This window comes from Uloborus diversus, chromosome 10, assembly GCF_026930045.1.
Source record: "Uloborus diversus isolate 005 chromosome 10, Udiv.v.3.1, whole genome shotgun sequence".
Lineage (NCBI taxonomy): Eukaryota > Metazoa > Arthropoda > Arachnida > Araneae > Uloboridae > Uloborus > Uloborus diversus.
In genome coordinates, this window is record NC_072740.1 from 20718566 (window position 1) to 20745628 (window position 27063).

At 33.0% G+C, this 27063-nt stretch overlaps 1 protein-coding gene across 1 annotated transcript in view; it reads right to left on the reverse strand.

Annotated features, from left to right (window-relative positions):
* LOC129231883 (protein shifted-like) overlaps positions 1-27063 on the reverse strand; it is a 35355-nt gene continuing 8292 nt past the window's right edge. The window contains exons 5-8 of the mRNA XM_054866274.1: positions 24472-24567; positions 20817-20939; positions 15832-15921; positions 1-3049 (exon numbers count right to left, since the gene is read on the reverse strand). Coding sequence (XP_054722249.1) covers positions 3012-3049; positions 15832-15921; positions 20817-20939; positions 24472-24567 — 347 coding nt within the window. The 3' untranslated portion in view covers positions 1-3011. The remainder of the gene's footprint in view (positions 3050-15831; positions 15922-20816; positions 20940-24471; positions 24568-27063) is intronic.

Here is a 27063-nt window from a genome sequence, read left to right on the forward strand (position 1 = left end):
TTTGCTGAAAGGTTTTGTACAAGATCACTGCCTTTTTGTCACTATTCTATTCTAGATTCAGCCTGTAAAAATGCCTCAAAGGATGTTCTTTTCATCAACAATATGCCATCCTATTATATAAAACATGCAGAAAGTTTCTTAGGTCCAAAAACTCATTTTACAAGCATCTTTCTACCAACTAAGGTTAGAGTAATATATATTTTGAAACTAGAGCAGTGTATATTGTCAGTCAAGGTTCAACACTGATGGAATTATACTTGAACATACTAAATGCATTTTAAACAAGTATAATAAAAGTAAAAGAGCAAGTATTGAAATGAGTTCTACTTTTATTGTTTGATATTTTATGAAAATAAATTTTAATTGTTAATTCTGAAGTATAACAAAGGAACAAAAACAAATATTTTTTTGAACATTTTATTATAGAAATTAATAAAACAAAATGCAATATTTTACCATTTTTTAAATCTTGGGAAATATCACAATTATCAATGCATTTCATAATCACATTTTTAACATTTGTGAACATTATATATAGAATTATCTTCAAGTAATACTACCACAAGCACAAAAGATACATTAATACAACATTAACAATTCATTACTAAGAAACCATATTCAATATTCTCTCCCCAAGTCCTTAAATACTTAAAATTAATTTCTAAATTGAGCCCTATTTATAAATAATTTTCTTTCTCTTTTCTAAGAAAAGATCCAGGATTTCAAATCAGTGTCATTGCCAAATGCTGAATTCGAGGATATCGATTTTTATACAAGCTCTTGCTTTCATTACAGTGAAATATTTTTGTGCCCAAAAATAAAACATACCATAGTCCAAAAAAAGTTGTGTACCAATTTCAATCTGTATCAATTTTGCCAGTTGTAGGTGTTTATAAAAAGAAACTTTTCAAAAAGGTCCCTTTAGTTGGCTTGAATTGAGCCATTTTCCTTCCCGTTGGTAACAAGTGCCTATATGAAATAGCAAGAAATAGACCCCTGTTTATTTTAGTTTAATACCATTATTCAGGTTGCATCACAAACATATTTGCTTTTCTATATTAATTTGTAGCACTAATCAATTATGTTTTGTAAAGATAAATAATGCTTTGCTTTATTTATAAAATTTAAGAAAGTTCATGCAAATTGTTTATTTATTTAACAAGCTTTATACATGATCTATTCAAAGTACACTCTTTGCTAACTTATTTTATAATTTAAAGATATATTCGCAACAATCTGTTTTATATATTTTCCCTCAATTTTGCTTTGAAATGTATTTATATTTACCTATGTGATGTTATATTTTCTACAAAGAGAATGTAATATGATCAACTAGAAATTTACTTGTCATTTGCTGTTTATTTTCAACTTATTAGCTATTTTTTTAACAACATTATTGAAGAATTTGACATTTTGAAAATAATATACAGTTCATTACAAATTTTAAGTAGATTGTGTTAGGTTTTGAGAATTTGAGAAAGAAGTTAAAATATGAATCTCAAAGTGCTTGTGAACTTCCTAGATGCTGTTGATATTAGATTACAGCAAGCTAGACTTGAACTACTTGTCTATTTTTCCCATACAAGGCCATGTATGCAATCTTGATTTCTGTGTGGACTTTTGTTGTTTTCTCCCAAGTTTTAGCTTGAATATTATTCATATGGATGATGGTTGTTGCCCGCTAAATGGTAATTTGCTAATTTGATTATTATATTCTAATTTAACCCAAAGCTTCCACTTCTACATGTTTTTTATGACCATATCATGGTATAATTTTGGAAACATATCTGTTGTAAAAAGTGCAGGGAATTGATAAAATTTTTAGACAGTTTATATTTTAGAGAAATATAGTTTTCCTCAGAAGTTCAAAATTCGAATAATTTATATGAATAAAAGTTTATGACATCACCTCATAATTGGAAATAAAATTCCTAAACTATATAGCTAAGTTTACAGTCATCTGGTACATGATGTAAGCTGACAAAGTTTAGGCCAATTTAATTTTGAGCTCATTGTGCTTCTATTAAAAACACATTTTTTTAATTTTCCTTCCAGTTATTGGAGTATAGGGCTTTCACATGCTGGATGATTGTATGTTTTCACTCTTGAACATCCCATTCAATTTACATTCACACTCATGTGACTAATACGGCTTTGTTCTGTTCAGCTAAAAATTAAGATGTCTACAAAGGTGATTTTCTGTCTATTTTTATCACAATGTTACTAGTCTTCACCTTTTTATTTCTTCATATATATGTGTGTGTGTATTACAATTAAGGCAGTAAGAAGCAAAGGGATGTAAGTGCCAAAACTAAAAATTTTGAGAAAACTAGTGCAAATGTTAGGAAAACATCTTTCTGTTGTGGGGCAAGAAATGGTACTAGTAGCTCCGATAGGTGCTGCTATACAGCATGATTTAGAAAACAAATTCAATGAAAGCCTGAGTAGGATCTGAACTTTAAACATGTTTTACTCAAAACTGCAAAAAGTTCCTCTTACATCTCTCAACTTCCATTTGAGAATTCTTGAAACAATTTCATTCTTGTGTATTAAACTGCTCAAACACCCAGTAATTTCATGGTTAAAATGTGTAAGCAAAGTCATTACTTTTATATTAAAAGTACGAGTTGGTTTCACCACATGTTGAAAAATAGTAAAAATTAAATTGGCCTAAATACTTCAAAATTATATAAAAACTTATCTTACGATGAAGTTCAGATTATAATTTTTTTTCCTTGCATCTGATTTTATATTGTAGTCAGTGAAATTTTACAACCTTTTAATTAGGATAGCGAGTTCTGTGAGATGCGCTCTGCTCTACCCCCTCCTATTTTCTACTAAGCCCTGACAAACACACCACAATGATTTGTGCCCTAAACTTCTAGCTTTTTTCTTTTGAGAAAAATATTTTGGCACACACAGCAAGTGGTAAATTTACCAACTTCAGTCTCTTTGAAATTCATCATCCGATTGAGAAGTTGTGCTCTTGATAAATGAAGTTCTTAATTTATTCAGTGTAGCTTCCGTTGCCCTCTCCTTTTCTGTCGTCCTAGAAGAAAGAAAAAATTGAAGTTGTTGTTAATATGATTTCTTGGATAATTTGTTTTTTGTGTAAATAATCAAAATGATAGATAACAAGTTGTTCTTTTTGCTGTATTTTTATAATGCATATGGGTCATTCTCCAGAATGTAACTTTCAAACGAAAATATTTTCAATTTCAAAACCTTTTGTTTTCTTTTTATTCTTACATGAAAGCGTTACCTACTACACATAATCATAAGCAATGGCCCTGCTACACATTCACGGAAATAAAAAAATACTTTCAGTGTTTGAAAATAAAGGCCAACTTAATATCAAAGTAGTAATTTTGTTCATTGTGCAAACAATGAGCTATTTTAATGAATAGTGTGTAATATTAAGCTCTCTGAATTAAAGCATGGCTTAAATTTTAGTTATCCTTTTTTAGTTTAAATTTGTGTTAAAAAATTGTATAGTATTACTATATTTCCAAATTAGTGAATTTGAGAATATACTGGTAATTTATAATTTTGGTTAACGGCCTAAAATTAAAATGTATTTCCCCTCCATCATTTATTCTCACCTCAGAAATAATGGCATTGATGAGGTCGCAGGGAGGTGAGAAATTTTCCATTAATATAGGCCTACTGGATACATTTTTCAGGGTATTATTTTGTTTTCTTTGTTGCTACAATTTGCACATGTTAAGCATATGAAAACATGTGCACTTCTTTTTTTACATTCATTTACACTCCTGAAATTCAACTTTACAGAAGTGAGAGTTCCTAATAACTATACTTTGGTTTTCAAACAAAAATCTCCCAACTTCTTTATGGTTGAAAATAAACAAGCGGGCTCCCTTGTATCATGGGAAATAAAATGTGACGTGATTACTGCCATTTGTTAATGAGAAATGGCAGTTTGTGTTTGGGTAACGGAGGTGAAAATTTATTCTGTGACACAATTCCTTATCCTACTAAAACGCACTAGAACACTATATGAAAAAATTAAATATACTTAAACTCTTAGCATTTGAGATACTTGTGAAAGAAATAATAAATAAATATATACCATAATTAAACAAGTTATTAAGCAACATAAACATTCACATGTGTGTGACATACCACGAGAGGTGAGAACTCGCATGTTGTGAAACAAAAATATATTAAAATAAAAATTATTTAAAAGTTTTTGGTATTTTTAAAGATATATTTGATGAAATTTTTAAAAAATGTTAAATGAATTGTTCTTTAAAGATTTTACTGTAAAAGGGGAGTGAAAGAAAGTTACTTTTTGAAGACTGACCCATATATTTCAAAATAGGTTCATTAAAATTGAGGTACATAATTTATCTTGACCTCAAATCTTGAATATCAAAATGACCTCTGAGAGAGAATTAAATGTCAACATTTATAACATTACTATATCTATTAGTATTTCTTAAAATTTTTGAAAGAATTTGACTCTTTTTATAACAGCAGGTAGTGATTTTGCCTCTTGAGCCTGTCTGGTCATCAGGCTCTATTGAACTTAAAAACCACAAAAGTAGCCATCCATAATTCTTGATATTAGTGTTTCTGATAACTTGCAAATTATTTTTTTCATTGATTGAAGCATTCCATATTCTAATAGGAAGTAAATAACAGTTGCCTTAATTATGAGACTTTGTAATATCTCTGAGAAGTAAACTGTACTTTGGAGTTCAAATGCTTGGTGTTTTATTAATTAACAATCCCCCCCCCCCCCCGAAAAAAATAAACTGGTGAAATAATGGAAAATAAGTTTAATCAATGTATTGTTGAATTTAATCATTTGAGATTACTAGATTTTGTTATTAAGATGCTAGTGTAAAATTTATTAGAGGAATAGTGATTGAAATATTTTTTTCTATTCTCAATCAGTTTTCAAAGCTCCTTTTCTTAAGGAGAGGAAAACCTAATCATTACTAATAATAAAGCTGAAAGTCTGGATCTCTGTCTGGATTTCTGTTACATGCATACTGCCTGGACCGTTCGGCCGATTTTCATGAAATTTAGCACAGCATTAGTTTGTAGCATGGGGGTGTGCACCTCGAAGCGGTTTCTTAAAAATTCTGATTCTGTTGCAACCCGATTCTCTTGCCAAGAAAGCTAGAACTGTTGATCCTACTCCCTTATCCACTACATCGTCCGACGAAAGTGCAGTCGCAAAAATGAGACTTTGCACTATCTCAATAAAAAAATACTCCTTACCTGAACTGAACTACAACAGAGACATAACTACCACGATCACCAAGACTTAGAACGGGGCACTTGAAGGGCATGAAGATTATACCTGATGGATCCAGAATCTTCTGAGATTCCCTACATTGCCCAGGCAAAACAACTTTGACCCGGAACACATTTTCAATTGCCCCGTCCATCGTAGTGACCGTCTTCAAAATTGACCTGAACTGCACAAAGCAAACGCTCTACACAGAAAAGGAAATAAGTCGCCAAAGCCGTTCTTGAAGTTTTCGGTTCACAATTTCTCTTTTTTTTTTTTTTTTTTTTAATTGTATTTCATTTTGTACTTGACATACGACAACAAGAGGCATTTTTGAGTTTCTGCTCTGTTTTAGCATCAGTAAATGTATTTGCATTTCTTTTTTTCTCAAAGGTATCTAAATGACGCCTGCCTAGACTAATAGGTTTACTACTTTAGTTTGAGTTTTCAAAAAAAAAAAACAATTTTCTTGAAAACTTTATATTATTATGCATACTTTAGTATGCAGAATGATGATTCAGGAAAAGTCAAGGAAGGTTTGAGCTTTTTATGAAAATACAAAGAAGCAATTACGATAAGCTGTTTCGTTGTCCTTTAAAAAGAAACGAAAACAGTCTTGTTTTTCTCAAGGCGTAGGAGATAGGAGCCGTTGAAAAAAAAAATTGTTTTCGGTGAAAAATTATATTTAGTAAATAAAAATTTAAAGTTATACTTAGCCTATTTTAAGTAGCTTGCAAAAGTTATTACTGTATTATTACTTCAAAGGCAGTTTGCAGTTGAGGATTACTTTTGTATATAACACTCATTTTTCAACGTGCCCTTATTTTTTCCATGGCTGTATCTCTTCTACACCTCAGAAAAACAGGACCGTTTTTAAGGGCCATGTAACAGCTTCTTACCCCAGCATTTTCAAATTTTTACCACAGGCTGTTTTTGGGGAGGGAAAAAACCCATTTTTCTTTTTTAAGTTTAAGCATCCCCCCCCCCCCCGCCCTCATTATCAAGGAATCCTAGTATCAGCTTTATGTTTTCTGTACTTCTACTAGTATGCATAATTAACTGCAACAGGGAAAACATAGCCTCCTACTGTAAGTCTCTCATTGACTTTTTAATGCTCGAAATGATGAAAACGGCCTAGTTAGTTAGAAATTTTCTTGGTTCAAATCATGGATCTAAAAATGCCGTTTTCGTCACTTTGAGCCTAAAAAAGTCGATGAGGGATTTACAGTGGGAGACTATTTTTGTTTTTCCTGTTACAGTTAATTATGTATACTAGAAGTATAAAAGAAAAAAGAAAAAAAAAAAGCTAATTAGAAAAAAAATCAGTTTTTTTCACTCCTCAAAAACGGCAAGTGGGTTAAAGTGATAAAAATTTGAAAATGCTGCACTAAGAAGCTGTTACATTGCCCTTTAAAACGAAACGGAAACTGTCTTGTTTTTCTAAGACGAAAAGAAAAGATGTAAGCGTTTTTAAAGTCATATAGTAATAACTTTTGCACACTACTTAAAAGAGACTAAGTAGACAGAATAAATACCTTATAGAATACCATCTAACCAAATTTCATTGAAATATAATAACAAATAGCTTTCAATTTTTATCAACTACATTTACAAAACATAATTCTTCACCAAAAACAGATAATTTTTTCAGAGACTTAAATCTCTTCTACGCCTTAGAAAAACAAGACAGTTTTTGTTTCGTTTTAAAGGACAACATAACAGCTTCTTACTCTAACATTTTCAGATTTTATCACCTAACCCACAGAACGGTTTTGTGGGGAGTGAAAAATCCTTTTTTTTTTAAATCTTTTCTAAAGTTTAAGCAATTTTTTTTTCATCATGAAGGATAACTAGTATCAGATTCTTTTTTCCTGTGTTTCTATAGTATGTATAACCTATTGCAACATAGTTGAAATTAGCCTCCTACTGTAATTCCCTCTTTGACTTTTTAGGCTCGAAATGACGAAAACGGCACACTTTGAACCATAATTCGACCCTGGAAATTTTTAACTTATGCCTGTGATAGGCCTGCCCTATGCTTTAACACTTTGATGGCCAAATTTCCAGAGCGACGACGAAGTCAAAAAAGGGGTGAAACGCTTGCTCAACGGGTTGGCTGTGGAATTCTGTGACACTCGATACATAAGTTAGGGCACCTCACAATAATGCACAGAAAAAGATGGCGAATATGTATAAAAATAGAGAAGAGTGATTCCATACCAACTCAACCAATAGGGGTTGCATGACCGACTCGAATTTTCTTTAAATTTAGTACACAGATTGATGATATAGAGGCATGAAAAAGTCCAAATTTTTAGGTTCCTGCTCCATTTATTTTTTGAAATATGGGTCCTCAAAGTTTGTCCACTCGCTCAAAATGCCAAGAAATTGATGTCATTTTTTTTTTCTTAAATTTTCTGCTCATGCAATATAGAAGTGTTTGGTATCTATGAAAATTAGTCACTCCAGGCATTCAGGAAAAAAATATTACAATGCTTAAAATGAAAACGGTTAAGGTATAGTGCTCTTAGAAGTTACTATCACAAAAATTTGATTTTGCCGATTTCGCTGAAATTGAGACATTGATTCCAAAAAAAAGGGAAACAAACCAATGGTTTGCTCACTTTCTGATAGTCTACTGGTATTCCCTATAAATAACTACACAATAAATTATTTGGGTTTCACACTCCTGCTTGGAAATATTAAAGCTGAAAGACAACCCATAAGGCAAAAAAACGCAATTTTGACCATCTTGGCAGTCATTTTTCTCCTAAAGGGAGAGCACTAGGAACTATTTTTTTTTTTTTTTAAGTAAGCTACTGATATGTTAGCTATTCACAGGAAAAGAGTTTACTTTTGGTTATTATTTGCATAAAGAGATATCCCGCTGATCGCATATGCATGTTTTCCTCGTAATACCATATGCTTGTGTTCGTCCCCTCAGACTTAACAATAATAAAAAAGAAAAATAATGCATTTATTAATTGTACTATATCTAGAAGAATTCAAAAAAAAGTTACATATTACTGCATTTAAAAAAATATTACAAAGTATTATATTTTTTTAAATATAATTATAAAGTACTAAATAATTTTTTTTTAAATCAGTTTAAAAAGAGGAATTATAAATATTAATCTCACAAGCAATATAAGTTGAATTTAGCATAATATTGAAAATTGATGCAAACAATTTTATTTAGCTGCAAGCGTAAGTTCCTGTATTTTTTTTATTCTCTACAGCAGATACTTTAATCTGATTAGATCAGTGGTTGGAAGCAGCGCGCTACAAGTAGCGACGCTACTGTAGTAGCTACATTTTTTAGTAGTTTGTAGTGTAGCGCACTACTTTCTTAAAAAAGTAGAGTAGCGAGTAGTTCGATACAAAAAAAAGTAGTTTGTAGCGATTTCTGAAAACTACTTTTAAATAAATTTTCAAAAAAAAAAAGTAAAGAGGTTTCTCTAGCGAATCTGACGGGTGCAAGTTTTACACAAGTATAACTTGCACCAATCAAATTTGTAAGACTGAAAAATTCGAGCTGACCTCAGACACATTATTTTGGTGCCATACGTTCCATTTATTGACGCCGTTAGTTTGGCATCGAAATTTTCATTTTCCAAATATTCGCCTTGAATAGAGCATGGCTTAGAAAGAAAAGAAAAAGCGATAGCTGCCAATTTAGTACCGCGTTTGTGTTTTCTGACAGAGGGGGGGGGGGGGGCAAAAAGGTATCTATACGAATTTCATGAACATACCTGTAATTTTTGACATTTAAAAGCATCCCTCAAACTGTTTTAACCCATTTCTTAACTTCATGGTACCGAATTTAAATATAGAGAACTAAAATCTTACTGTATTAAAAAAATAAATAATAATAATAAGCTGTGTTATTGAATAAAAGCACTATTAGGATGCACAAATTCAATGGAGGAGAATGGCATAAAGTGAAACAGTACTGTACGTATAGTATGTAGCTATAATAAAATGCAACATTACAATAGTACTGTACAGTGGATACAGTAATTATATTCTACACACTCTTTAGTTGTTCAAGCATATAGAAAATCTTAACATTTCATTAGTTGTCAGAAACTTTCTATTTTTCCTTCAATTTTTGAACTTCAGATAAACTTATGGGAAATTATGTATCATTAACTTCATATTTAGAATGAAAAAGAAGTGGAGTGACTTGTACACTGACAAAGCGATGTTTGGACTAGTACGGTGTGGGGAACTTCCGCTTGCAGTGATTGCTAAAGGGAAAGTTTATTCACGAAACTAATATTAAGTGTGCTGCGGGTGAGGAATTCGCTTTAGTTCCGAAATTCGTTACTCGAGAAAAACTCCGCATAAATCGAATCGCGTTGCCGCGCGAGTTCACTGTAGTTTAAAATTATACATTGAAGAGAATTAGGTTTTTATTTCATATTTCGAATATTTATTAGTATTCGATTATAAATACTAGTACCGTTTTCGCTATTTTTCTATTTCTTTCTTTTTTCTTTTTTTTTACTGATTGAGTGTGTTGATACATTAACCTAATAAAAGTCAATTATTAAATACTTTAGTTTTTGAGACTTTCGGTAAAATTGAAAAATGCTTTTATTTCATTTTATCAGTGGCAAAAAAAGGGGGATAGTGTCCAGGTCCGGACCACCTACTTGATGCTCAAAATCAATGAATTAGTTCCTACAAAAAATATAAGTTCCCTATAAAATTAACTCCTATAATGATAGTTAAATTTTGTTTAAAAAATGTTTTTCATCATCTAAAATCAATTTTATGAATATGTATGTCTGTGTAAAATTTAAATTAAATTATTACTGCATCTATTTACATTTTCAAATAGCCAAGTTGCACTTCTTGAATTAAATATTCACTGTAGGAATGGATTAAAAATTTGAAAGTTGAATGGGGTATGGTTTCCTTCAGTCAAAAGTACTACTTTTAGTCATTGAAATGGATAGAATGAGCAAAAAAAAAAACATGGACCCAGAAAATACCTTCATTTTCCTAAGTTTTTTTTTATTATTTTTTTTAAATGTCCGATTTTTCAAACAAGGCGTGGTCTTGATGACGTCGCAAATGATGCACTTTGCCGCATGTTTCTACTACGTTACCACGTTATGATAATCAAGCAGGGTCATCCCATAGAAATGTCAACCTTAACCTCAGAATTTTTTTTTTTCCCCACAAAGCCCTAATTGTGGCCTATCATTTCATTCAGCATACTTTCTAGTACATAAATCCAGTAACAGTTTGCAAAAATTTCATTCGGTATTTTTCTTCTGGCTCTAAACGTGCGAGGTTGTAGAAAAGGCTTAAAATACGCTAAAAACATGCGTCTAAGTTTTCTTGTGCAACGTAAAATTTTTTGAAAATTTTTAAAAGAACTATGTTTATTCTAAAAGAATAGATGTTGGCGCAATAAAATTGACTGTTCTTTTTGCATACATTATAAGATAAGTATTTTAATTTAGTTATTTCACTGAAAATATTTAAGTTACGTTAGTCACGAAAATGTACTATTTTCTGCTTAAAAACTAAACCAGATGATTGAACCAAACAGCACTTTTTATTTTCTTACATCTGTGTCATATCTACTTAAAAAGTGCAAAATATTTATTTTAGTATCAGTAGATATAAAATAATTAGTGTGACTAACGTAACATTTGAGCTGTGACTAACGTAACAGCTCGCATGTAACTAAGGTCACATTTTAAAAATGACTGCTAATATTTAAAACTTATTTAATGTAGTGTACATTTTCATGAACAATTTTGAATAAGTAGGCATTCTATATTGATTAAAAATATAAAGGGTGAAAAATACCAGTAATATCACATTGTAGACCTTCTGTCTACTTAAAAAAAATACTTTTTTAAAGGTCTTTAAAAATATACTTTCAATTTAAAGAATTATTATTAAAAAAAAAAAAGGTGAGTAAAGCAAAATGAGTACTCTGCTGAATGTGCATTCAACACAAGAATCCAAGCTAAATAATTAATAAAATATAAAGACAGTCTTAACAAAGAAGAACGTCACTTTTTTAGAAAATACATCTCCACCTATTATTAAAATGAAGTAATGGCAGCTCGTTGGGGGGAAAACATTTGAAGATGTTACATGATACAGTGAGAATAAGAGCTGCTGCCATACATTTCAGAAAATGTAAGAACGATCATTTAGAAATTCAAACATTTGCGGTGATATCCGGAATTAAAATTCATTCTGCAAAAATGTTTGAATATTTTTTTTTCAATGTTGCATTTTTTTAATTCAGGATGCACAACACTATTCGTTCGATGAATCAGTATACCTCAAAATATAATATGCCGTTGAAAAGTACTACGGAGTTTTTTATGACGATAACTAGTATATCGGCAGAATACTAGAATTTGGTGAAACTATCAACTTGTGTAAAGTTAACTTTTTAAAAGCGAGATATTTAGAATTTAATTAGCCAAAAAAATGAGGTTATTCAGTTAGTAAAAGCAGTTTTTTTATTTGTTTATTCATTTATTAAATTTTTTTTCGCACATTCAAATTGAGTTAATTGAACTGAATCCTTCCATTCACTTTCTTACACTAATACAGAAAAAAAGTAAAGAAAGAACCTTATTGCAACATAAAGGAAGTTCCTAAAAAGTGTAAAAGTAATATAAGAGCAAAAGATTAATTACAAAAAGTTTTTTATATGCATTCATTGCTGGTTATCCGATGGTTACGTTGGTCACGTTACGTTAGTCACACACAGTTTTCCGTAAACGCACCATTAAGGGCCAAAAAAGATTCATGTGTAATAAATCTGTAGTATATTTTTTTAAATAGACTGTTTGCCTCTTACAAATGTATCGGCCAATTTTAAATGTCTGCGTAACTTTGAGAAAAATTTGCCTCGTAACATAATCATTGTTTCTCAGGGTTGCAAAAATGTTACGTTAGTCACGATGCCTTTTTTGTAAAAAAAATACTTGCCAGCGCTTATTTTGTTTCAAATTCTTGGTTGAAATGAAAAATAGTCACCTTGTACATTTTAAATCTGCATATTAAATCAAAAAAAAAAAAATTTTTTTTTACTCCCGGTGTAGGTAAAAAGAGTAAGAAAATCAGCTGCGAATGTTACGTTAGTCACTATTTAATGACCCAGCAACGAATTAAAATTGCGCTCTACGCTTGCTATCAACCATATCGTTGCCAATTCAGATGTGAATTAAATATTTTGCACTGTGAATGGCAACACTGAATGGCATTTCATCATTTGTGATGTCATCGGCAGAAGCTGTAAAAAATGAAAGGCTACGATTAAAGTAATTTTTTAAAATTATTAAACGTAAACAAATTTATAAAAAAAAATGGTCAGAGCCTATGTTTTAAAGCATGCTCGTTCAGAAAAAAAAAATACTTTTAAAATTTTGGAAACGACCCCATTCTTTCAACTTTTAATCCTTTCCTAAAGTGAATAAAGTTCACAGTAAAACCTGTGAAATTGACCACCTTTGTAAGTTGACCACCTGTCCAATTACACCGCTCGTTTTAGGCACGGAATTAGCCCTTATCATATAAATCAACCTCTTTAAGTTGACCACTAAAGTAGTGCACCGCGAGTGGCCAACTTACACAGGTTTTACTGTATTCGTAAAAATCGTAAAAAATGCTTCGAATGACAAATTAGCTAATTACAGGAAGGAAAGAATAAATAATTCTTAGTAAAATTCCATGTTCAAATTAGTCAATTTATTAGTCTAAACCACTTTTTGAATTCTTTTTGTTCAATTCTCAAACGGTGTGTATGTGTAGGTTTTTATTTATATATTTTTTAAAAAGTAGCGAAGTAGCGACTACATTTCAAAAGTAGTTAGTAGTTGCTACATTTTGAAAAAAGTAGTTGTAGTTAACTACATTTTTCATAAAGTAGTTGTAGTCCGCTACAAAAAAAAATGTAGTTTTTCCAACCACTGGATTAGATATGTTTGCAGACACAATAGATACCGAAAGCATAGATTTACTGATCGGAATAAATGTATGGTATTCTCTTGTAGCCTCAATTGTTGCGGCAAAAACTAGTCTTTCAGAAAGCAATTCTCTTGTGTTTGCTACATGTTCTTCAGATGCAAAGAAAAATTTTATCATTTTAAAATTACCTTCACAATAATATATTTTATTCAAAAACAAAAGTGACGACAAGCAACAGGCTCTGGGCCCAGCTAGGCTAGTCTTGGTCCATTTATCAATCCCGAATGAAGATTAAGAACCCTTCCTAAAACTGCTCACTCAGTTGTATCTAACAGCTACTTCTAGTAAACTATACCAAATGCGTAAAGCACTATTGAAGTGGTAATTTTTAAGCCGCTACAGGAACTGAACGATAAACATTTTAACTAAAGTGAAATTTAAAATTTTACAAAAGTAGACCATGCTTTATTGTAGCATATTTCCTTCTAAAACCATATGCGTGAAGAGTCTGAAATTAATAAAGTTTTTTTTCTTTCTTTTCATTATGCTTTACAAATTTTTTTTATTTCTAAATCCTATTTGTGCTTTCTGAAAAAGTAGCTTTTGCTGCAACATTGAGGGTACAAGAGAATACCATAAATTTATTCCGATCAGTGAATCTATGCTTTTGGTATCTGTTGTGGCTGCAAACATATCTAATCAGATTAAAGTATCTGCTGTAGGGAAGAAAAAAATACAGGAACTTACGCTTGCAGCTAAATAAAATTATTTATGTATCAATTTTCAATATTACGGTAAATTCAACTTATATTGCTTGTGAGATAAATATTTATAATTCTTTTTTTAAAACTGATTTTTAAAAAATTAATTAGTACTTTATAATTATTATATTTAAAAAAATATAATTATAGTATTTTTTTAAATGCAGTAATATGCTACTTTTTTTTTAATTCTTCTAGGTATAGTACAACTAATAAATGCATTATTTTTCTTTTTTATTATTGTTAAGTCTGAGGGGACGAACACAAGCATATGGTATTACGAGGAAAACATGCATATGCGATCAGCGGGATATCTCTTCATGCAAATAATAACCAAAAGGGAACTCTTTTCCTGTGAATAGCTAACATATCAGTAGCTTACTTAAAAAAAAGAAATAAGTTCCTAGTGCTTTCCCTTTAGGAGAAAAATGACTGCCAAGATGGTCAAAATTGCGTTTTTTTTTTTTTTTTTTTTTTGCCTTATGGGTTGTTTTTCAGCTTAAATATTTCCAAGAAGGGGTGTGAAACCCAAATAATTTATTGTGTAGTTATTTATAGGGAACACCGGTAGACTACCAGAAAGTGAACAAACCATTGGTTTGTTTCCCTTTTTTTTTTGGAATCAATGTCTCAATTTCAGCGAAATCGGCAAAATCAAATTTTTGTGGTAGTAACTTCTAAGAGCACTGTACCTTAACCGTTTTCATTTTAAACATTGTAATATTTTTTTCCTGAATGCCTGGAGTGACTAATTTTCATAGATACCAAACACTTCTATATTGTATGAGTAGAATTTTTAAGGGAAAAAAAATAAATGACATCAATTGCTTGGCATTTTGAGCGGGTGGACAAACTTCGAGGACCCATATCTCAAAACATAAGTGGAGCAGGAACCTAAAAATTTGGACTTTTTCATGCCTTTATATCATCAAGTTGTGTACCAAATTTAAAGAAAATCCGAGTTGGTCATGCAACCAACTTTTTTTTTTTTTTGGTTGAGTTGGTATGGAATCACTCAGAAACGTTATTTCTTTCAAACGATGTAAATTTTAATGAGAATAGACAGTGCTGTATATTTGTAAAAGTGATGGGAACTTTACTTTTGGATCAACCCTCGTAGAAATAGCAAGACATTACAGTGTTTATATCGATAAACTGAACAATAAGCAGTAGCCAACGTAATTTGAAACACTTTTAAACATGTTCGATAGTCTTAAAAGCTACACTGTGATCAAATGCCTGTACTTACGCGACATTTTGAAGATTAATCCAAGAAATGTTCAGTTTTAATCCGATATTGTACTTCAATGTGAAAGTGCATCTTCTTTCGCCCGCCATTGAAGTGAGTGAACGATGTCAGAGCGCATGCGCAAACGAGTCACCCTGCTATTGCGTGGTCCATGGGCACCTTTATTAGTGTCCTTCACCCAGGGGGGAGGTGCCAAAAGGCTTCTTTAATACATTTCTTAGCCTCCCCTTCACCCTGAGGCGCTGGCACCGTTTTGCCTATTAGGCACCTCTGGTTCTTAAAGTGTACCTATTACAAAATAAAGCGGTCCGTTTTCACTTCCAGTTCACCCACCATCTCTCCGTAGTCAAACTTTACCTCAGTCAAAAGGTAGTATTGTGGGTCGATAGTTACACAAATTAAACCAAAATTCATTCATATATGCCTTTTGGAAAACATTATTAATTTCATTCATTTCGAAATTTAGGAACTTTTTTTTGTCCCTTGAATAGTGAAAAAAATTCTTTATGTCGGAGTTTCAAAACGTAAGACTTGAATGTTTTGCATCTTTAAAAAGCTTTGTGAAGAAGAAAAATGGTTTCAAAAAAGAAATAACTTCAACTTACTCCTGTTGCATCTGCCACCAAACCAGCCATTTTCACAAGAACAATGTTTGTTGATACAAATCCCATGGATGCATTTTTTCTTGCAAACTTCTGAAATCAATTTATTAAGCATATTATACAGTTTAAATGTAAGTTTTCTGTATCATTTTTATCCATAGATTTATCAGAAAAAATATCTCTTCATTTCTTTTTACTTTAAATGAAAATAGGCAGAGAAAAATTTCACATGTTTTGGAACTAAATCAGTAATTTATAAAGAATACCTTCCAGTTTAAAAAAAAAGTAGATGAAAAAAAAAAAAAAGAACATGATCTAAATTATATAACGAAATATTTGGGTTTATTTCTCTCTCTAGGGAACTACTTTTCTATCCTAAAGCAAACATTTATTTTAAACTACTTTAAAAAATTGCAAAATATGTTCATAGAATAAGAGCAGATTCTATAGTAATACACCATAAAAGGTATCCTAAATGAAGTATTAAACATCTGATTTCTTTTCCACGTAGTATGCCAATCGAAGCCTGGTTATTGCATAAAGCGAACGGGGGGGGGGGGGGGAGCGGGGATCACTTTAGACATAGAACTATCTTTAAAAAGTTTTTTTTTACAGAAAAGGAAATAAAAACTTCTTTAAAGAATGAATGCGTGCTAAATATGAGGTTGACCTTCCACTCCTTTAAATTAGTCATATCTTCATGCCAATGTAAAGCATTTCGGAGAGGGGGGGGGGACAAGATTTATAACATGAAATATTTTGTTTTCCGGAGCAAATGACTTTTTTGATCATTAAAAACACTGTCGCGAGTGTTCCTGCACTTCCTGTTCATCACTGAATTTGGTTTTGGTGAATATTAAAATTTTTTTTCGTACTGATCATTTGCGTTTCCCGCGTATGTAATGTAAAGACGTTACATAACGTTCACATTATATAATAAGTGTTATGTAATGTGAAGATCTTCAAATATAATGCTACAAAATCCCGTCAATGACAGTAATTCATATTCTGGTTCAATTCCTCTCGCATGTGATCATTAATATCTACCCTAAGGCAACCACTTCGGACGATCTTGATGGTGCTAAGTTGTTGCCGAACCTGATCAAATATTTTCTCACACGATCAAAATACTTAATAGCAAAACAAGGTTTATGACTGAAATTTTTGTCCAAACAACTTATAAGAACTACTTATTAAACAAGAATCGATGCATACATGAATAGAATTATAAGCAGGGATATTTTTTAACACTGCAAGCGTATTCCACGCATAGAAAATTGAGGCAGTGAGAAAAGCAAAGGGATGTAAGTGGACATTTTCAAGTTTTGAGTAAAACGCGTTAAAGATACCATCCTAGGTAGGCTTTCATTGAAATATTTTTCTAAATCATGCTGTATAGCAGAAACTACCAGAGCTACTAGTACCATCTCTTGCCCCAAGACTGAGGAAAGGTTCACCTACCATGTACTGGTTATCTCAAAATTTTTAATTTTGCCACTTACATCCCTTTACTTCTCACTGACTCAATTGGAAATACGCCTCAAAATTTTAGTCAAGCTTATTTTTATGCTTTGTGTTTGAAATGAAAAGTTAACATAATGGAAATGTTTAAAATATTAAATATTATTTTTTTAATACAAAATGTCAATCATTCTAAGTATTAAAAATCAAAATAGCACGCATCTCTATTTTACCTGTTGTCTTTCAGTTAATGTTTAAAAACTTACATTTGTACAGGAATTGATCACTATTGTAGTCCTGCATTGTTTTCATATGTTTCACTCCTCCAAAATTAATTTCAGTCCTCTTTAAAAAGTGTCAAGTAGTATTTTCAAGCCCGGAAAGAAAAGCTAGCAATATCTCTGCTCATAGGTGCTCAACTATGAAACTTATGATTTTTATTTAAATATTGTAAAAATAAAATGCTTTCAGATAGGGGTGTTATTGTTTAAACGGGGGGCGAAAATATTAGTTTGTTTGAAGAAAGATGCGAAGTCTCACCAATAACTATAAATATATTAATTCCACACTTACTTGATTTAATATTCCAGCAACCAAAATTTACTCTTAGGGAGAAAAATACGGTTTACTAGTTCCAAGTTGAATAATTATATATATATATATATATATATGTGTGTGTGTGTGTGTTACTATACTTTTTTAATCTTATAAACAAAGTTAAAATTAAAAGCAAGATCCTATATCGCTTTTTTATGTGTTTAATTATTACATTATTACATAACATTATACACCTTTTATTAAGTGACTGCTAATGTAGTAATAAGAAAACTTTTATGTACTTCCTTCTATTCGCATATTTTCACACCATTAAAAGACCTATTTCTTCAGAAAAAATAGGGTTGAAATGTTTTTTTTTTTTCTTTCTACTGAGAATGAACGCATAAGGTTACTTGCCAGATCAAGTTCTAGAAAGGGCCCTTAGCCCCTATCCTGATAGCAGTCTTAACAGTAGCGGATTTTAGGGGGCCCGCCAAAAAAAAGGAAAACTTAATATAACTATTTCTTTTCATTCACTTCTCTATATAACATGAAGAAATGTTTTAGAGTTATTAAAAAAGAAGACAAAAGATACAAAACTTATTTGAATAAAAGCATTTTCGTTTGCTTCAGAAGTAATACTGGAGAGACCAGAGTGGCAATTTAACTTACTGCTTTGAACTCAAAGGAACGTAATACCGCCATTCGTCTATTAATTCTTCTTTGATGGAACCAGTAATTGACATTTTAAAAGAAATGTGTGAAGATGTGCTTAGAAAAGCGCTATGAAAAATTGAAATGCGGGAGGGGGGGGAGCTTTCCAATTTCTTGTGTCCCCTCTAAAAATTATTTCTGTATCCGCCCCTGAACATTAATGAAATTAATATAAAGTCGCGTTTGCGTCTAGAAATGAACAGGAGCACATGAAGCATAATATTATGAAGTCAAAATATACTCCTCAAAAGTGAAATTGCATCGCCAACAAAGAATGCGTAACGTCATGAAAATTGCAGGAGCGATAGTGGTGACTTGGATATGCAAATAATTAAAAAACAGAATAAATGTATTTATTATTTAAAGCAGCTATACAGGCCTCAAACTGGCGAGGCAGGCTATCAATGAGTTCATTGATGGTTTCTCGAGGTAACCTTAGCCAAGTCTCATTCATCCATTGCTGTGTGCAGATCATGAATGGTTTGTGCCAGTAGTTTTTGGTTCATGTCACGTCCAATATGAGATACCATAGGTGATTAATGGGATTTAGATCTGGAGAGCTGTCAGCTCGGGAAGGATATTAGATCCGGTCAACTGTTAAGAGTTCGCCGTGCGACCAACATACGGTCTGGAAATGTCTTGCTGTAATACCGTATTGGTTGCGGTCTGAAACAAGGGCAGAATATCAGGCCCCACAACTCGTGTTATGTAGCTGTTCATTGCCAAACTGCCGTTAATTTGTACCAGGAGCGTCCTATGATCAAACATAACGCTACCAATAAACCTGATGCTCGCGGTAGGACAAGCGTGACGCTCGGCGAAATAGGCTAATTCGTAGCGTTTCTCAGGGCCATCATTTCACCCCCGAGAGAAACGAGATTCATCTGTGAACAATGCCCGATGCAATTAGATGATCCAGGCTTGATGACGCAGACACCACGCTAGACGTCTAGCCCTGTGCTGAACAGCCAATGATACCGCTGTGGCTGATACCTGTGCTGTGCACGTAACTGCATCGAGCATCATGGTTTAGATTGGCATTATGTTTGATCACTGAACGCCCCATGTACACATGGACGGCAGTTTAACTGGTATGGCATCGTGAAGTCCCCTGCACCTACCGTTTGCACGGTTCATCAGTTTTAGGTATCGGGGGAGGTAGGTCCCCCGACAGATAGGATTTCAGGGACAGTTAAGCATCGATCTCAAACGTTAAATTTCGCATCTTTGCTACGTAACCACCACTCTCAACAAGAGAAATTTCTCTCATTTATTAAGTTTTTAACAGTACATTATTGCCATCTTTTGAGAAGCAGTTGAATTTTTCCGCATCGCGCAGGATACTTATAATGCGAAAAACATTACAAAGTCAATACAAACATTATATCAGAAAGATAGAAAGAACATTAAAAAAAATTAACCTAGGTAAAAATAAAATATATTAAAGCTATTATTATTGAATTGAATGACAGTTTGACAGCAGATCGCAACGTCACACAAGCGCAGACCCCGCAGTGTGTGTGGGGAGCGGAGGGGCATGTTTTTTAGAGGCCCGATGACCCAAGAAATTGAAAAAAAAAAGAAGTAACTATTAAGACTTATTTCCGTTGCTAATATGTTATGCACTGCTGACCTCTGGGGAGAGCCCTACAGATTTTGTTGCATGGGGTGGGGCAAAATTTATAGATCCGGGCCTGAACCAGTTGTTCTGCCCTTCTTCAGGTCGTACCCAACACGGTATTACACCAAGGCGATGTCAGGCAGCATGTTGCACGGCGAACTGGTAACAGCCTGATCGGATTTAACATCCTTCCCTTGCCAGCATCCTCTCCAGATTGCAACCCCATCGAGCATCTGTGGGATCTCATTGGACGAGACATGAACCGAGGACCACTGGCACAAATAATAGAAGAGACCTGCGCACAACAGTAGACGTGGTTTGTCAAAGGTTACCTAAGAAACCATTAATGAACTCTTTAATAGCATGCCTGACCGAATGTATAGCTGCCCGAGCTTTCAATATTAGATACTGATTAAATAAATTAATTTTTAATCATTTTTGTGTTTTTCAACAACTTTCGTTAAATCTCACCACCATCGCTCCTTCAATTTTCATGATCTTACGCATTCTGTCTTTGTGTTGCAATTTCATTTTTGAGGGTGTAGCTTATGCGATTGTCCTGAACGATCGAACAACCACTTGGTGAACCGATACCAGCAGCTTGGGTTTAGCCTTTATTATGTCTGGACACCACTTTATTGTTATGAATACTAACCTCTGACAATCTCGACTTTGTCTTGGTTTTCACACTGACTTCCTGTAAAACCTCTTTTGCACCGGCATCTATTGATTCCAATGCACCTTCCACCGTTGAGACATGGAACATTTTTGCACTTACCTAGAAATTTCAGAAGTAATAAAATAGCATACATCACTCAAAAATAAATGCTTAATAAATAAAAGAATTAATTAAGGTATTACTAAGATGTGTCATGGCTGAGCTGCATAACACAAATAAATGCACTAAAGTCTGCGTAACGAGAGAATAGCTCTCAGCTCTAGCTGATGGAGTCCGTCTCCGAAACGTGCTGATATGCACATTTTAGACAGACGCAATTCAACAATGCCATCGTAGAACGCCTCATCCGGTGCATCCAGTGGTACAGTCGAGACGGAACGCAAGGGCAAGGGGTCGATGTCCTCCTACTTTAATTTTACACCAGCGTCCGCCCCCCCCCCCCTTCCTATGCTCGGCGTTATGCTTTCATTAGACATGAATAGAAAATTTAGACTAATTAAGAAAAGCCAACTAGCGAATCGATTGTATATTTTCCTTCAAACCTTTTGCTCTGAGAGGATATTTTGAGAATTGGGTGGGGGCTGGGGGGCAAGGGCGTACTGAAGGAAGTGGGAAATGGTTATCAGCCCCCCCCCCCTCCGAAATAAATTCAAAAGTACCTAGTCTGATTAAAAGTTTAAATATTCTTAAACATCAAGTTATAAATTTATACTAATGTTCGGCTTATCTCCCCCCTCCCTCACTAAATAAATAAATATCCGTGGGAGGGGTAACATATGGTAAAAAAAACTTCTGTTGATTCTTTAGTTTCTGAGAGTAGAAAGGTGTGTGAGTTTGGCGGCCTGCAATTTTTTTTTTCAAGGGTATTGACTGTATGGTATACATGTAGAATGGTACAGAGCTTCCATTTTAGATGGGAATCATTAATAGAATGGCGTACACACACCGGGTGAATTACGTAATGTTCACGCAGAAATTAGGGGTTCCCCACAATATTTCTAAATTGTTCTAAACACAGCAATTTTAGACAACCTTCGGTGTTAGGAGGGAAGAAAAGTTTGAGGACAATTCAATTTCGGAACTTTGGTCTTAAAAACGTAATTGTTGGTCACCTTCGGTAACATTAGAGAAGATTCAGAAATGAGATTTAGGGACTCACCACTAGCAATTTTCCAAAACTGAATCTCAAAAAGCGCAATTTTAGACAATTTTTGATGTCGTTAGAGAAAGGGATGGGGTTCCGGACTTCCGACTTAAAATCTTTGAAATTGAATCCTCAAAAGCGAAATTGTTAGCATCATTTTGACATAAAATGAGAGATTGTGTTCGAGACTCTACCCCTTAATCCCATTTTTTTTTTTTTTTTTTGAAATTAAAGTCTTAAACCAGTTAAACAACAGCTCTATCTAATAGCAATGGGAAGGAGGAGGCGAAGTGATGCTTTTCAGGGTTTCCCTCTGAAACGTTTTCAAAATTGAAGCCCTACACTGTTATAACCATGGGTTCCAGACGAGTGAATATATTCCTCCCTAAGGTAAAAGCATCGTGCCCAAGGGTGCCATGCTGGCCAGGAAATAGAGCAGGGGTGCCAAAACAGCAGACAATCGCAGACAGGGGTGCCAAAACAGCAAGCAATCGCTGAATGACTTGCTGGTGCATGCGCTTCCGGCATACACTCAACCACTTCGATATGGCGGACGAATGATAGGTTGCATCTACGCGTGGCCTTCTATGTCTTTCACATTGAATGAAGTACACTATTGGATTAAAACTCAACTTTTCTAAAATTAATCTCCGAAATAACTAAATACAGCTTTTGATCACTTTTTAGCTTTAACGGCTTTCAAACATAGTTAAAAGTACGTTTACTGCTTTTCAGTTACCGTTACTGTCGTGAAATTTCCATCATTCAAAACGCTACTAAATATATCTATCATTGTTTTCTTGAGTACTTGATAAGCAACATTTAATCACCAAAATAATAACCGCAATAAGATTATCAATAATCAACAAGTGAGAACCCGAATAAAAATGATTCTTGTGCTTCGTAGATTACAACAGAATACCACAAGCGAAAAAAAAAAAGAAAGAAATCTCCGTCTAGCTTTTTTTTTTTTTTTTTTTTTTTGCTTTTTCATTCAAGTGTTTGAATCATTTCTTGTTAGCGGTTAATATTTCGATAGCGTTAGGAATTTCTTTAAGTTTTTAATCTGTCAAAAAACTTCATGTGCATTTTATTTTATTGTTACTCTTGATTGAATTTTTGAATGTTTGTGAAACGATTTTTTTTCCTGTAACTTTAATATCCCAGAATATATTTTGGCTCTTCATATAGTAAATAATCCATAAGTACCTCTACACTTTACTTCCGGTTTTCGGTACGGATCATGTAGTAGTAAATGTATTATTTCTCACAAATGATTATTAACTTAACTATGATTATTGAAATAATTACTAGTCTTTAAATTTAAATATATTTGTGACAACTCTTTGATACCAAGTTAAGTAGGTAGATATTTATTGTTTTATTCATTTTTAATATTACTTTGTAAAAAAAAACCCCTCATCAGTACGCAGAATTTTTTTCACAAGTTTTTATCAGCCCCGGAGTTATTATTATTGTTATTATTATTTATTTTATTTGTTTTTAGAAAAGGGTAAAAATTTCACAGGTCCGCAAAAAGTTTTACTAGGGGACTCCGCTTTCTGCTCGTTTCGCTCGCCAAACCCTCGATAGAATTTTGTAAGAATTTGAAAAAGTATATAAATAAAGAAAAATTCTGTGTACAACTTGAGGGAAAAATTGAAGAACTAAAGTTTTTTCATTCCAAATCAGAAAAGATGTAAATTTCGCCCCCCCCCCCCCCCCACCCCAGCCCCCACAAAAAATTAAAATTTACAGGTAAAAATACAAGACAATATTAACCGTATCGACATTGAACAAAAAGATGTACTTTTCTGATATGGGAAGGTAAAGTGCGGTATAAGTTTTTCCATTTTTTTTCTTGCATTTCTGTCATCTATTATACTTAAGCTTTACTGTACAAACTTGCATATTTGGTTTCTGCTGAAAATGAAGCACAAAAAAAAAAAAAAAAAAAAAATCCAGTTCCAATATTTCTCAATTGTTAGTACCTGAAACACGTTTCTTTAAAAAAATATCTCAAAAACTCGCTTCTGCCGATACTGTGTATTACCTTCCCACTTCAGTGTAGTTGAATGGAGAGACTGTCCATTACAATTATTTCTTCATAACAAAGCATTTCAAAGCTTAAAATAATTAAAACTATTTTAAGATCGTCGATGATGAGCTAAGAAACATGCCACAACGACGATTTCGACTGAAAAGGGCAAATAAGATTGAAAATTTAAACACTGAACAACTGCTATTGAAGTCTTTAAAATAAACAAATAAAATCTTGAAAACTTATATTTTTAAAGCAATTTGTTTCTAATTTTGTACTTAATATGAATTAAAAATCAAAGAATGAAATTAATTATATTAACACACATTTCATAACTTAAAATCGAATTTAAAAAAAAATACTGCAACAAAATATTTTTACTTTCTCTCAAAATTTGTAACCTTGTGAGTAAATTACATTAGTAAATAAATAAAATAACAACATACTATACTCGCATCTGAGTCCATAATAGCCCCTTCTGCAAAAGCATTTGTCTTTTCCTACACATTTGCCAAGGTTTAAACAAGGATTACTGCACAAACCTGTAGAAGGAGCAAAAGTACTCATTTGGAATCAAGCAAGCACTAAAAAACAGCTTCAAGATTTCCTATTATTGAAATACAATTATCTTGTGTAATTCAGAGAGATAGAGAGAAAGAAATGCCTTTTTAAGGTATTTGAAAATAATTATGTATATATGTCACTCGAACTTCTTGAGAACGGCACAGAACTGAGGGTCGAACGAGGTATCAAACGATCTGAAATTTTACTAGTATTATGGATAGCGCAGTCTCCACTTTGTATGATTTGAAATCGGGAAGATATCAATTAAAACGTAAATCTTCAGCTGTGCTTCATCCGTACCGGAGCGATGCAACAGTTGGCCACCTATGAATAATGTCTGGTACGGTGAAATGGATTAAGTAAAATTGGACGCTTGCCCATAATTTCTGGTTCGGGCGAGAGTGGATTAAGTTGCATTTTAATGTGATGTATTACTTTTTTCTTCTTTTCCTGTGAAGGAATGTAGTTTACACCTCAAAAGCATCCATTAACATTCTTTTGCTAATATCAGGCGGCTTAAATTAGCTTAATTTACACTTAACAGCCACAGGAGGCAAATCTAGCCAGCTCTTGCTCGCCTAAATGAGTCCCTCGCTAATAACATACTGCGATGCCCAACGTAACAAATATAACATTTCTTCCTCCTACTGCATGTTCTCCTGAGAAGAAACTAATATTTTCAAGGTCAGACCTCACCTTAATAGATCAAAACCATATGCTCAAAAAGCCTATGCATTTTGCTATTTTGTTTCTGCTTTTCGCTTAGCTATTTATATAGAAGACGGTAATCACAACATTGTGGTTGGGAAATGCGAGAATAAACGAATATCATTTTAACACTATATCAAGTTAGTTCATCACATTCTGAACGCTACTAAATTTGAAGTAATTAGCAAACCGGTGAATCTTACTTCAAATACAAAAAGTATTTGCATTAACTTCTTGTCAAATTATTGCCACTAAAACCAATGCTATTACTCATAAAAATAGATAAAAAAGCTGTAATTCTTAGACGATTAATTGAATAACTAGGAGGCTAAGTCCCCTTCTCGCTTTGCTCGTCAACCCCCGATACCAGTATTGACCTGGTATACAGAGCTTGGAAGAGATAGGATTACATATTTACTTACACACATGGAACGAAAAAAAAAGTTTTTGATTTTCAATTTGCCGTAGTGCGGAAAAGTTGCCTTTTCATGCAAACAAGATGTAAAAAAAATATTAAAAATATTGAAGCACGTCTTGAGGTGCCGCAAAGAGCATAAAGTTTTGCAAAATTGCAATTTTTGCTACATTTAAAATTTTTTTTTTAAAGTTCAAATTTATCTTTATGCTTCAAATGCTGTCGAAAAGCAACTTTTATGCTCAACAGGTCGCAAAATAACTTTTTTTTGTTGTTCGGATTATGTCTTGAGGTGCCGCAAGAGCGAAGTAAGTTTCGCAAAAACGCACTTTTTGCCGAATGCACTGGCATCTGGGAACTTGAGTCATTGCAGCAGCGGATGTGTAAATGGGGCGGGGCTGGTCAGCAGTGATTTGTGTGAGTGGGGCCAAGCTCAGATCAAGTGTCAATTTCTTTGTCGAGTTGAGTTAGTGAGTAACGTAAAATTTCGTTAGTTGGTAAGATACTTCATTGTTGTGAGTTGCAATGGCTCAGTCTAAACAAGTGCAGACGAGACAAACGTCAGAATGTCCTCTTTTTGGAATCTTTAGCGATTTCAATGAAGTTTTTCTACCTACTTACGAAGATGTAATGAAATGCTACTGCTTTATTAGACACGGCCTAAAAAGTGCGGCTGGAAAAGATCTTTCTGTAAGGGAAATATATATGACTTTTTAGTTTCCAGAATAGATTACATTTGGTTAAGAGCTTCTTTGAGACAACAGAAATATAAGCCTAATGGGTTCTTAGATGGTAAAACAAAAGAATCAAACGAATTTAAAGACAAAATAGGTCAACAGCTAGAAACCTGTTCTAATCTTCCTGTGGTTACTTCCTTACCTATTGAAAATAACGTTCTTTTTGAGAACATACAGGACATAAGTACCGATCACAAATATGTATTGGATATGTGTGTCACTATATCAAGTGGGACTTGTTCACTAGATTTATCTTCAAGGAACCTAGGAAAACTTCCCCACTCCAGATGACTTACATTTGCAAACCGTATATTTTGATTGTACGTGGCAACTAAAAATCCGACTGAAAATCTCAAGACTGACTCAGTACATTGTTAAAGTGTAGTTTCCTTTATATGGGCGTAGCATTTCGCTAAGATTGTTTGAAACAAATAATAACACTGAAATATATTAATAGTAATCATTATTCATTCATACATTTTCAAGAAAGGATCCATTTCTTGTACGGATCAAGTGGGCAAAGCGTATACTCCTGTGTGGTTTAAGATCAAGTTAAAACCTTCTCGTACTTACGGCTCTAAACATTTATTTGAACGTATCTTACATTCAAGATA